Source organism: Pteropus alecto, unplaced genomic scaffold (assembly GCF_000325575.1).
Source record: "Pteropus alecto unplaced genomic scaffold, ASM32557v1 scaffold146, whole genome shotgun sequence".
Classification (NCBI taxonomy): domain Eukaryota; kingdom Metazoa; phylum Chordata; class Mammalia; order Chiroptera; family Pteropodidae; genus Pteropus; species Pteropus alecto.
In genome coordinates this window covers 4,315,434-4,328,845 of record NW_006442107.1, presented here as the reverse complement: position 1 = coordinate 4,328,845, position 13,412 = coordinate 4,315,434, and the positions used below count along the sequence as shown (strand labels likewise).

General features: G+C 48.2%; 1 protein-coding gene across 6 annotated transcripts in view; it reads left to right on the top strand.

Moving 5' to 3' along the window:
• Positions 1 to 13,412, top strand: part of CTIF (cap binding complex dependent translation initiation factor) — a 249,010-nt gene that overhangs the window by 208,556 nt on the left and 27,042 nt on the right. For all 6 annotated transcript variants that reach the window (XM_006919916.3, XM_006919919.3, XM_015595789.2 and 3 more), the window contains one exon: positions 1,291 to 1,446. In XM_006919916.3, the coding sequence (XP_006919978.1) occupies positions 1,291 to 1,446 (156 nt within the window). The remainder of the gene's footprint in view (positions 1 to 1,290; positions 1,447 to 13,412) is intronic.

Below are 13,412 nucleotides of genomic sequence, written 5' to 3'. Positions count from 1 at the left end.
TCAATGATTTTGCCTACTCTGTGGAATATACAATATTTGTCTTTTTGTGATGGCTTATTCCCTGAGCATAATGTCCTCAGGGTTCACCCATGTCGTAGCATGTGTCAGAATTTCCTTCCTCTTTAAGGCAGCATAATATACCATTTTATGTATAGAACACTTTGTTTATCATTCATCCATTGGCAGACACTTGGGTGGCTTCTACCTCTTGGCTATTATGAATAATGCTGCTATGAACATGGACATGCAAATATTCAAGACCCTACGTTCAGTTCTTTTGGATATATATCCAGAAGTGGAATTGTTGTATCACATAGTGATTATATTTTTTAATTTTTAAGGAATCACCATACTGTTTTACATGGCATCTGCAGCATTTAGTTTTTTTAAGAATAAGCATGTAGGTGGGATTTTAAAAAACATTTGCTTATGTAAGATGTCTTTCTCTTGCTTTCACTTACAGCTAAGTGTGTTCTTTTCCCCTCAAACATATGAAGGTATTGCCTTGATGACTCTGAATTTTAACATCAAATATAGAAGGATAAGGCCAACCATATGTTTATTCCTTTGTAAGAAATCTAGGATTTTTCTTTTCCTTCAAAGCTATTTGTAGAATTTTTTCTTCTTGAATTAGAATTGAAAATTCTCATGCCAAGTATAAATGAGCTCCCAAAGTCCCTCTACCTGGAATCCCCAGTGGCTTTTAATATCTTCCCTCTATGAGTGAACATGTCTTATCTTAGGCTAATGCAGAACGTGGCACACGGTGGGGCAATAATACTTTTAAGGAAGGTGAATGAATGAATGAATGCTTCTAATTTTCCCACTATCCTCTAGGCCCCTTGCAGGCAGGGGCTGTAGCTGTGTCTCTGGCCCAGTATGGCGCCAAGATGGGCCTCAATTGCCAGCATGCACCTGGCAATGTTCTGGTTTTCCCCTACCATATGGAGGACATGATTTGAGGGTTAGCAAAGGGGGAGTTTAGGCACAGGGAGTTGAATGGAGGAGGTGATGACTCCAGTATTGGGATCAGTGCAGCAAGGCTGGCCCCTAGTCTGGGGACACTGAAGACCAGGTGCCATGACCAAAGGTCAGAGTGGTCCTGCTGCCCACAGTAAGTCCGGTCATTTGCTCCAGCCACAGGTCACTCATCCTCATCCCCCTTGAAAACACGGGTTTACCAGTTGTCCCGGACCAGCCTTTAGACAGCTCACACTACAGGAAAGTGGGTGGTGCCTATGCCCCTCCCCATGCCCTGCGAGGCTGACACGGTCTCTTGTGCCTCCGCAGAAGGACTTCACGGTGCGGGAGGAGCTGCAGCAGCAGGACGTGGAGCGCTGGCTGGGCTTCATCACCTTCCTGTGCGAGGTGTTCGGCACCATGCGCAGCAGCACAGGCGAGCCCTTCCGTGTGCTCGTCTGCCCCATCTACACCTGCCTCAGGGAGGTAAGACACCCGACGCCCGCCGGCCAGCCCGGCCTGAGAGCACCGGCGCTGCAATGTCTGTCATTGAAACTCATCCCAGATGCACCGGGAAAGCTGCAAGGGGTGTACCACTTACAGAGCCACCAATGCTTTGGTAAAGAAAAGCGTACCAGGCCCCCTTCTGTGCTTCTGTTTACTAAAGCCAGGTTCTCATTTATTGAGTTTACACAAAGGGAAATAGCACCCCCCAAAAGAAAGCATTATTAACTCAGACTGCAGGAATTCAATATCTAGAACACTGCCTGCAGTGAGTAGTATTTGAATGGATCTTTGGACTGGATTGTTTTACCACTGAATTATTTATTAAAACAAAAAGATTTGCTTCTAAATTTCATCTGAAAGAGAAATAAATAAGAGCAACCACAAAACTTTTGAGAAGCAATAAGTCAGTGGGGTACTTTCTGTACCAAGCGTTATAATTCACTTTAGAAGGTCACCCTGGCTGCTCTGTGGACAGAATTTGAAGGGGCAAATGGGGAAGCTGGCTGCTCATTAGGGGGCCGTTGGTGACCTCCAGTGAGAGGCTGTTGGCCTAGAACACATTCCTGAAAGTGAGGAGGGGAGGGCTGTTTGCATTCCAGTTATATTTTTCAGTTGAAACCAACAGTACCTGCTGACAAGAGAAGGGAGAAAGTGACATGGGCTCCGTGTTTACTACCTGGGGCGCCATTGTCTGGGGTGGGGAAGGCTAGAAGAGAAACAGTGGGAGTGAAAACCTGGAGTTGTTTTCTTTATGTTTGGGTGACCTGTGTGGTCCGCCCTTGTCTGAAGCTCAGGAAGAGGTCAGCCTGGGGACATGAATCAAGTGTTGTGTGAAGTGTGGATGGGTGCGTGGTGCTCAAGGCTGGGGATGGCATGGGGTCACCCAGAGAGAGAGGGTAGATGGCAGGGAGGACAGGGGCCAGCTAGGAGGTGGCATGGGAGCGGCCTGGAGGCGAGAGACAAGCCAGGAGGAAGTGGGTCAGAGGAGGTCCCAGGAGAGCGGGAGAATCATGGCAGCAAATCCTTCAGCAAAGCGGGGGCCAGCCCACAGTTCACATGTGCTGTGCCTTCCCACCATAAGAGGAGCAGCCTCTGGGGAAGAAATTGGGCCAGGACAGAGGAATGGCCTGGGTTTGACAACAAGGAGGTCGGGGGCCCATGGTGCCAGTGGAATGAGCAAAGGAGCCACACTGGGCCAAGCCTGGGCGTCGGTGGCTTTGGGAAATGTTTCTGTGAAAGGAAACTTGTCAGCTTAAGGGAGGTGTGGGCTTAAGAGATATTTTTGTGTTTTCGAAAGATAATAGAGCAATTTAAGAGGAGGTATTTATAAATGTTTCTGGATCATCCATTCATAGGAAACAGTATGCTCATTCCAGACTATGGATGCGCAGGAAAGCAGAGCACACAGCCTCTCCTGGGCGCTTTAGAAACCTGGGAGCCTCTGCCTCTCTCCACAGCCAAGCAAGCAAATGCACTTGAATTCAGACTTGTTTCTCAGATTCAGACAATGGTCTCCCCCAACTTTATTTCAATGTCAAAGTGTCTTAAGCTCAGAATGCAGCACCAAGAGAGGCCGTAGCTTTGCTTTTTGCATCCCTTTGGGGATGATTTGAAGGCAGCCCTCTCGGAGGCAAGAGGCTGGCCCGGATGGCTTCTCGGGACCCTCCCATCCCTGCCTGAGTTGTCCTGTGCCCCTCACAACCCACCTCAAGGCAGAGAGCAGCCCTGTTCCAGGGCAGTGACCTAGATTGCCCCAACACATTCCCTCTTTGTCGTCTGGGCATCACCTGGTGTCGCCGTCACCTGCCCCTGAGCAGGAAGTGGGGCTGAGCACTGGCTCTGGCTGTTGAGACGCTTCTCATGCCACCTGAGGTAGCACAGACTTTCTGATGTGAGATCTGGAAAGTGCCAGAAGGTCTGCACAGACAAGAAACAAGGGACATCCCCTAATACCCACTTGTTTGATGCATTAAATTATCTATGGCTTCCACCCTTTTGTAAAAGAGGAAACCAGAGTCCCATGTTCCAAGGCCCCATAGTGAGATGGTTCAAGAGCATCAGCCCTGGTTCAAATCCTGCCTCTGCCAATTTTTAGCTGTGCCATCTTGGGGGAGAGTTCACCTGTTCTGAGCCTCAGTTCCTAATTTGTACAGGGGGATCATGCTGCTTAATCTACAAGGGCTTAGGGGGGAAGATGTGGCATGGAGAGGGTGCTAAGTACACTAGGGCAACTACATCGGATTGTGAAAGAAAGTGCCCAGGGGACTCGTTCTAGGACAGGGTGGCTCTCAGAGAGCTGGGTGACCCCAGTCTGACTTATGGCGTGGGCACACACCCAATCTTAAAGGGGCACGGGGGCTGAATGCCCTGTCTGGGGACACATAGTTGGTCCATGCGGGAGCTGGCCCAGAGCTCCTGAACCCCTGATCCAGGGCTCTTTCCAATAGAGAACTCGACTTCCCTAAAACAAGACCTTAAGAAAACATCAGTACATAAAGGGCTGCCCTGGGATCTTACCAGTCCCTTCGGCGAGCCTGTGCCTTTTCCAGCTCCATGGAGACAGATGCCTGAATTCTTAGAGTCACTTTCCGCCTCGGTTGCCTATCACTCACGCACACTTATACCCAAGCCTGACCCCAAGCAGGTTGAGCCAGCTCTAAGAAGTTTCTAGAAGCCAAAGGCACTGCTGCTGCCTCCATCCATGGCAGGAAAGTTTAGGCTTTTTCCCTGCGGCCATGCAGGTGGCTGGCCCCAAATCTACAGAGCCCACTGCCCTGGGGTCCTCCTAACTTAGAACCACCCCCAGGCTCACAGTCCCAGCTGCTTATTGGATGCATCCACATCAGGCCCCACAGACACCCTGCTCAGACCAGGTCCTCGAGTGGGCAGCAGCCCCGGAACATACCCGACGCCTTTTCTCAGTCACGAGCCGCCCACTTCATCCTCTCCTCCCGCACATCCCCACTGTGGCTGCCCCTGCTCCTCTTGCCTTGATGCCCCTGCATCAGACACAAGCCTACAGGCCATCTTGGTGTGAAGAGTCTCATTTAGAACAAACCTGAGGAAGATACAAAGTCCTCACAGCCCGGCCTCAGGCTCAGGGCCCACGGGCTCACAGAGGCCACCTTCACTGGACTTGGGGCTCCCTCAGCCCCCAGGCTCCTTTCAGAATGAGCGTGTGCTTAGCCCCTACGCCCCTTCAGACCGGAGGACACCCAGTGATCTGAGAGCCACCATAACCTAGAACAAGCCCCCTAGGCATTTCCTTCTACACCTGACCTAGCTGAGTTCACCATTCTCTCGGTTATTCAAGCTTGAAACCTTAGACTCCATCCTTGGAGTCTGTCTCTTCCTGGCCCTAACACCACCTCCCAGGCTCAGCTCAAGTCATCTCTTCTGGGACACTCCTGTTCTCAGCCAAGCACTGGAGCGAGGCAGTGCATGTCATCCTTCAGCTCCATCCTTTTCCCATCACCTTATAAGTAGTATTTAGTGACGATAACAGTGCAGTGTACGGCATCGTCCAAAGCACTTTGTGCATTCCTTTGTCTTATAACTCCGACAACACCCTGAAGATTGTCCTCCTCATTTTTCAGAGAACAGAGAGGTCAGGTGGTTTACTTAGGGCCACACAGCCAGCAGGCGACAGAGGCGATGTTGGAATCCAGTTCTGAGCACCGGGGTCCCTGCTCCTGACTGCCCTGCTTCGCTGCCTTGCGAGCCGAGCAGCCCCTCCTCTCGTATTTATTCTCAGTCCAGAGCCCGGCACCTGCTATATGGCGGAAGCCAAATCAATCTTTGCGGAATTGATTCCGTCTTTGCTATAAATAACTTTTGCCAATCAGAGATCCTTCTTTGAGGGATGGAGAAGAGTAATTTTCAATGAGTCCTTTTATTGTTTGAGAGCTGATGGTTATAGCCAAGATGCTTTTCAAAATGACGAAAGAATGTCATTGATAACACAAAGCCACCTGAGTCACCTTGCCCTCCCGTTTACACCTCGTATTTGTCTCATGAGCTCTTTTTAATTTTTTTTAATGTTTCTACATTTTCATTGTGGTAAGAACACTTAATATGAGCTCTACCCTCTTGATAGATTTTTAAGTGTACAAAACAATATTGTTCTCTTGGCACCCATTGTACAGATCTCTAGAACTTACAAATCTTGCATAATTGAAATTTCGTACCCACTTCCCCCTCTGCCTAAACCCCTGGCAACCACCATTCTGTTCTTTGCTTCTGTGAGTTTGGCTGTTGTAGGTATTCATTGAAGTGGAAACATGCAGTATATGTCCTTCTGTGACTGGCTTATTTCACTTAGCCTAATGTGTTCCAAGTGCATCCATGTTGTCACAAGTTGCGTAATGGCCTTCTTTTGAAAAGTCGAATAGTATTCCATGTTATGTGTATATTGCATTTTTAATGCATTCATTTGTCAATGGACATTTAGGTTGTTTCCACATCTTGGCTCCTGTGAATAATACCACAATGAACATGGGAGTGCTAATACCTCTTCAAGATCTTGATTTCAATTCTTCTGGATAAATACACAGAAACGGGATTGCTGGATCATATGGTAGTTCTATTTTTAATTGTTTGAGGAACCTCTCTACTGTTTTTCAGAGCAGCTGTACCATTTTGCATTCCTAATTCCTACTAACCAAGCACAGGAGTTCTTATCACTCCACATACTTGCCAACGACTGGTGTCATAAATATATATGCTATTGTAATGAGTGTGAGGTGGTATCTCATGGCTTTGAGTTGCATTTCCCCAATGATTGGTGACATTGGGCATCTTTTCATATACCTATTGGCCATTTGTATGTCTTTGGAAAAATGCCGATTCTCAAGTCCTTAGCTCATTTTTTAAACCTGATTATTAATTAGGGTTTTTGCTTGGTCACTTTCTACTCTACTGATTGTTTCTTTGCTGGGAAGAAGCGTTTTAGTTCGATGTAGTCCCGATTCTCGAGTTTTCCTTTTGTGCTTTTGGTGTCATAGCCATAAAGTCACTGCAAAGACCAACGTCATAAAGCTCTTCCCGCCACGTTTTTCTCCTTCTATGTTTTCTTCGAGGAGTTACAGTTTCAGTTCTTATGTTTACGTTTTTAATCCATTTTGAGTTGATGTTTGTGTATGGTGTAAGATGAGTCCAATTTTACTCTTTTGTATGTGCATGTCCGATCTTCCCAACACCATTTGTTGAAGAAATTATCCTCTCCTCATTGCTTTCTTGGCACTTTTGTCAAAGATCAGTTGACATATATGCATGGATTTATTTGTGGGCTCTCGATTCTGTCCCTTGGTCTATATATCTGTTTTAATTACTGTAGCTTTGTATTTTGAAATCAGGAAGTACGATGCCTCGTGATTTGTTCTTTTTAAATTGTTTCAAGGTCATTGTGGCTGTTTAGAGTCTTTTGTTGTTTCCTATGAATTGTAGAATTGTTTTTTCTATTTCTGTAAAAAATGCCATTGGAATTTTGATAGGGGTCGCATTGGGTCTGTAAGTCACTTTGGCTAGTATGGACATTTTAACAATATTAAGTCTTTCGATGTGAGATCAAGAACAAGACAAGAGTACCCATTCTCACCACTCCTACTCAACATATTACTGGAAGTACTAGCCAGAGCAGTTAGGCAAGAAAAAATAAAATGCATTCAAATCGGAAAGGAAGAAGTAAAATTGTCTCTTTTTGCAGATGACATGATCATGTATATTAAAAACTATAAAGACTCCACCAAAAAACTATTAGAACTAATAAATGAATTCAGTAGTTTCAGGATACAAAATCAATTGCATTTCTATACACTAACAATAAACTATCTGAAAAAGAAATTAGGAAAATGATCCCATTTGCAATAGTATCAGAAAGAATAAAATACTTAGGAATAAACTTAGCTAAGGAAGCGAAAGACTTGTACACTGAAAACTATAGACTATTGATGAAAGAAATTAAAGAAGACACAAACGAATGATTAGACATCCCTCAAGCAGTTTTTTAATAGACTTCTAAGGACCCCTTCCTCTTGCCAAACTGACTTCAAGGACCCCACACACAGGAGGGGCATAATTAGTGTTTTTGGCCTTAGCTAAAGGTTTTGTCATCTCCAATCTTAGCTGGAGCCGACCTGCCAGGCTTTGGGTTTCGTTCACCCAGCACCATCCTCTACCCCAACCCTTTCCTGATCTTACAGTGACCTCAGCCCCCTCCACTCCTCTGTCTGTCACCTCTGTGACCCAGTGGTGATTTTGATTTCGCTAGACTCTGGGTTACCATTGACTGCTTCTCTCTAGGCTCCTTACTTTAAGAGCTTTGTTGAAAATTCCTTTGGTAGGGGATGCTGGAGAGCTTTTAACCCCTTCCACCTGTTTCCTTTGAGCAGACTTTGCCATGCACTGTGGACCTATTTCTTTCCACTTCCTCTTATCCTTTCTCTCTATATTCCAATCCCCCAGTCCATCTCTACCCACGATTCCCATCTTCCTGCCCTCCTCCAAGTCTGGTAGCCATTGCCAGAGGTCAGGAGTAGAGGAAAGGAGGAAGGGGGCTGCCTCTGGCAGTAATCTCTCCCCCCTGTGCATCCCCTCCGGCCGCACCAACCTCTCCCTCTGGTCAGCTCCCTTACTCTCCTCCCCTCCAGGCCCAAGAAACGCCATTCACCCCTCCCTGCCCTTTCCAGAGGAAGCAGGGAGTGGGCAGGTACCTCTGAGGGGTGTCTCCAAGGGGCACTTTCTCCTCCACAGGGATGCGACTGGCTGGGCTTCTAGAGGAGGGCAGCAAGTCAGGCTTCTCAGGAAATGAAATCGCTCCGTGCAACAATGAAAGAGCCACTTTTCCAACTTTTTGCGTGAGCGTGCATTCAGCTGCTCACATTGTTTTGGCTCCAGGGGAAATCTGACCTCGGAAAAAGCTGAGACGAAGTGGGTGTGGGTAGAGATCCTCTGCTATTTCACAGGGCTCAGAGAGTTCTTCAGAAGTGCCTTTCCAGTGGGACCATTCCCCCTTCCCCAGAGCAGGAGATAGGGCTTCATTCAGCGGCCCAGCAGGGAGCAGGGTAGGCCCACTATGGCCAGAAGAGGCCAAGGTCACCTGGGGTAGCTGTGGACCATCACGGAGAGGGGAGATTTGAAGTCATCCTCCATGCAGCCCAGACTCTCAACCCTGCACCTTGAGAAGCTTTTGCAGAATTACAAATTCTCAGACCTCTCCTTCAATCAATTAAACTAAACTTTGTGGGGATGGGGTTTGGGCCGGGGTTGCGGGGTGGGGAATTAACCTCCCATGTGACTCCGGTGTGCAGCCAAGGTGGAGAGGCATGAGTAGCTGCATCTCAGGTGCATTTAGTGAGTGGCGGTTGGCAAGCAAAGAGCTGAGGAAGGGCACAGCTGGAAGAGTCGGAGAGACCTAAGTTTGAATCCCAGCTCTGCCACTTTCTAGCTGTGGGGCTTTAATCTAATTCTTTAATCTTTCCGAACCTCACTTTTCTATCTGTAGCATGGAAATAGTAAAAATAATACTTACTCTGCAGGTTTGTTTCAAGGCTTAAAATAAATGAGATGGTCATGAAAAGGCAGTGGTACATGACAGCTCCTCCTCGAGCTGACCTATTGCTGTTTAAAGCAAACCATATTCCAGGCATTGCTCACAAGAAGTATTAAATCACAGGCCACCCCAGAAAGTCAGGTCTATTCTCCTAACTAGGCACCAAGGCCCTCCACGATCAAATACAACACCCCCCTTTCCTGGAGAACCTCTCATGAGTCCTGTACAGCTACAGCCACCCTGTTGTATTTCCACAGAAGGCCTCTTGCATTCCTTCTGCCTAGAGCGGGATCTTCCTCCTCATCTTGCCCGCCCTCCAGTCCAGGCTTACTCCCACTGCATCCCCACCCTGCCCAGATTCACTCCTCCCGTAACATCCTATAGAACTAGCACCCACACGGGGCTGCTAATGCCTGCTTTGGACATGCCCTTTGCCAGGCGGTTGTATTCATGCCTTGTGACCTCTTCTTCGTTGCTTTTAAATCATTTCAATCTTTCCTTGGTACCTAGGATTAGGCTGGGTCTCCTCTATCACATAACCCCAACAGCATTTTGCTCAGGACTCCGCATTCATTCAGTAAGCAGTTATTTGAGACAATGCCACTTTCTCATTGAATTGCAAAGTTCCCTAGCTATACTGGGAGGAGGCAGTGTAAATGGTGATCCTCCCCCTAAAGGCTTACAATCCGCTTGGCTACTGCATCCACAGAAATTAAGCAGCCGTGAACATTTGCGATGGATTGTACAAATACAATATAGAGGTAGGGGAAGTTTAGGGGTATGGGGAGCTTTGGGGGGACAAAGAGGAAGGGGAGCTCGAGCTTAAGGAGTAGCAGGTTTCGCACAGATATTGGCAGGGAGAAAGGCCAACTCTTCTCAAACAAGAAAAGTTGAGAGGAGGCTTGGGGACCAAATTGAGCCCGAGGGCCCGTCCGCGTCTGTGTGATAAAGAGAGGGCCTAATGGGTGAGTTGTGGGCAAGGCTGACTCCTGACAGAGGCATTCTGGTAGACGCAAGATGATACTGAAAACCTCTGGAAATTTCTGAGCCAGAGAGCAACACCTGGAAAGCATAAAGGAGAGTTTGTTTATTCATTCAACAAACACTGAGAAAAATGCTGCTGCTTTATTGAGTGTTCCCCTTAGCAACTGAAAAGTCTCCTAGACACCTTTCCTGTTAGGAATGTGCTAAGATTACAACGTCAAATAAATCCAGGGTTCTCTCTAGCCAGAGGGACCTCCCCGCCACCGCCCCAGGTAACTCAGGGCACGGTGGAAAGTGCAGTGCTCAAAACAGGGTGAGAATGGAAATCAGGAATGTGGGAGTCCAGATGGCAGATGAGACCAGATCTGCCTGGCAGAGGCATCTTAGCAGAGAACAACCCTTGATTCTTTGCCGTCTTTAAATTCATCGTCACTATAACAGTCAATCAAAAAGACTAAGTGGGAAGTGAAGGGCTGGGACAAAGCTTGAAGATTCAGGAGAGCCCTCTTCCATGGACAGTTTATTCCAAGCCCCAATCATGCGCAGACGGGGCCTGGAATGTTCCTCCGAGAATGCAGCCTTCGCAAGGCAGGTACACAGCCCCTGGGCACTGATTTAGCAGCAGAGTTCCTCCAGGTCCAGCAGCTGCTGCTATGAATACCCCAGCTTAGGCAACCATTCCTGTAACCTCCGCAGAAATAACTCCTCACAGTTTTGTCCCCTCTATAGAGTTGTCGCCCCCCTCCTCCACTTGGCAGCCAAGTCACTCTGTGGTGTAATGCCCTGCTCAGATACCCCCCAACACACACACACACACACACGCACACACATGCACACACACACGCACACACGCGCACACACAGACGCGGCCCCATCTGAGGCTGAACACACACACGCACACACACGCACACACACACGCAGACACACGCAGACACACGCAGACGCGGCCCCATCTGAGGCTATGAGTTCTTGACTTCCTCAGATAAAACTTGGGTCTCCCCCAGCCCCCACCCTTTAACTGTTCCACTTCCTCAGCCAGACTGCAAACTGAAATGTGAAATTTGAAGCCAGTGTTCCCCTTAGCAACCGTGGTAACACAGGATCTGATAGAGAGCCTAGAGTTATAAAAATACCAGCTTCCACCAGACCCTGGCTTCCACAGGGAAACTAGTCTCCACGCCAGAACCGTTTCAGACAGTCTTAAAACTCAAGAGGTTTCCAAACCCATCTCAGCATGGCTTCAGGAGGAGGACGTCTTCAACTCCCTGTGGAAGGTGGTGGTGGTTGCAAGCTTTGGGTATTTTCTCTAAAATTTAGCGATTCAGAGAGGATGTGGTTCTCTGAGAACTAGGTCGCTGTATAAAGGATATATGGGTGGGAGCCGTTTTCCTTAAACATCAATATTCAGCATTTTTTAAAAGTTAGGTTGGATTGCCACCAGTCCTTCCTGCTCCCTCCCAGGGAGTCCTCAGCGTCGTCAGTCTTCCTAGTTACATAGAGGGGGAATGACTTGATCTCTCTCCCCTACATTGAAAATAGTATTAATTAACATAACCATTAGCAGGAATATTCCCTTGAAGGCCTCAGGCGGGAAGGTAAGAGGTTGAGTTGTCTAAACTTTTTTGCTCAGGACTGAAAAGAAAAGTCCTGCATCCTTTCTCGCAGCCCTCCCTGCCCCCACGCCCTAGGCGGAGCTCGCACTCTCCCTTGATCTCAGCGCGGCCTGCAGGGGGCGCCTGGCCTTGCGGGGTGGAGGTGGGGGCTCTTCCCAGAGGCGGGGCGGGGTGGGGGGCCTCCTCCGCGTCCTGGGCAGACTGGCTCTCCTCCCCTCCCCCGCCTGCTCTGCGCTCTCCTCCTCCTTCCTCTTATCTCCTGGGGCTATGCCTTGTAATTTTGAAAAATATTCTAACTCAGTAATTAATGTCTGAACTTCAAGAGGCCCTGCTTTCTGCAGAGTCGCACTGAAGGCGAGCCGGGAGGGAGGAGCCGAAGGCCTTAGCACTGAGGGGCCGGGTGTGGATTTTTTTCTAAGGTGCCTAAGGGACGCTGGAGGATAAACTGTTTCTTGTAAGATACACATGTGTGTGCATTTACACATCTGTCTAGATTTTTAAATCCTTTGGGTTTAAAAAACTTAGAATGCCTGCACCCCACCCCACCCCCCAGTCGCAGGTTCCCAGTAGGGTGACATCACAGACTGCCCAGCCCGCATAGACGCATGAGGGGAGACAGGCTGGCGTAGGTCCCCGTGGAGGGCTCGGCTGGAAGGGAGAGAGAATGACCTGTATATTTAGAAGATACAGGCACTGTGGGGGCGAAAGATGGCCATCAGGAACTTAAGATAACCCAGAAGTGCAAAAAACATGAAGTTTACCTGTTTCCCACCCACAGGGAGGATGTAAGTGGCCCCACTGAATCCTGGCCTGGCCTGGCCTCCTCAGTGCCCCCCACCAGTTGCCTCTGCATGGTGTTTGCCCATCCACACCCCTGCCCAGCCTTCATGCCCCAGCTCAAGGTACCCTCCACCCAGCAACTCGGGTGCTAAGCAGGAGCTGGCTGCTGGGACCTACCCTCACCTGTCTACTAGGGCAGAGAAGGAAAAAAACGAAGCACCCTATGCTGGGAGCTGGTGCATAAATCACACACCACTCTCTTCAGGCCCCGCATGGATCTTGCTGTTTTAACCTGCTCCGGCTCTAAAGTCAGCAGATGATGATACCTAACTCACTGTTGTGCCTTCCTTCAGATGTAAATAGCATTTACGCAGCACTTATGGGTCTGGACCATACACAGTTAGAAGCCACTTTTTCTCTTCTTTTCTTTCCACCTCTACACCTAGCTAGGGCCCCGTTCCTTATTGATAGCTACTGTTATCACAGCCGCCAGCAGTGATTGATCAGGAAGTAACAAGTGAGCTGGACCAGGCCCCAATGGAAGAAACCACCCAGATCTGCCTTTCTTATATCCTGAATAGTAGTGGGGGATGGGGGGCAAGGAAGGAAGACAGACTTCAGAGCCAGACAAACTCAAGCAACTTACCCTCTCTGGCCCTCAGTTCCTTGCCGGGATGAGGATTAAATGTAATTTAGTAGATTTGCTAATTGCAAGTTGACTTCCTCCCTTCCCTGTAACAGGACACACAAAACAAAGACACGGAAAACAAAAGACATAGAATAAAGGGATCAGTCAGCAGCATTTTTTTTTTTTTTTTTATCGTATAAAATGAAGTGCTTCTTAATGAGAAAAAAATGTGAAGGGACGCAGTGCAGTCAGTCTCTGGGTCTTTTGCCCTTGACATTCATTCCGGGAGAATGCCTTCTTCCAGAGTCCTTCATTTCCCCAGGGAGACCCTCTCTGACCATAACCCTACAGTATCTGGCTTTACCTTAGAGTTAGCTTTGTTAACTTGCTT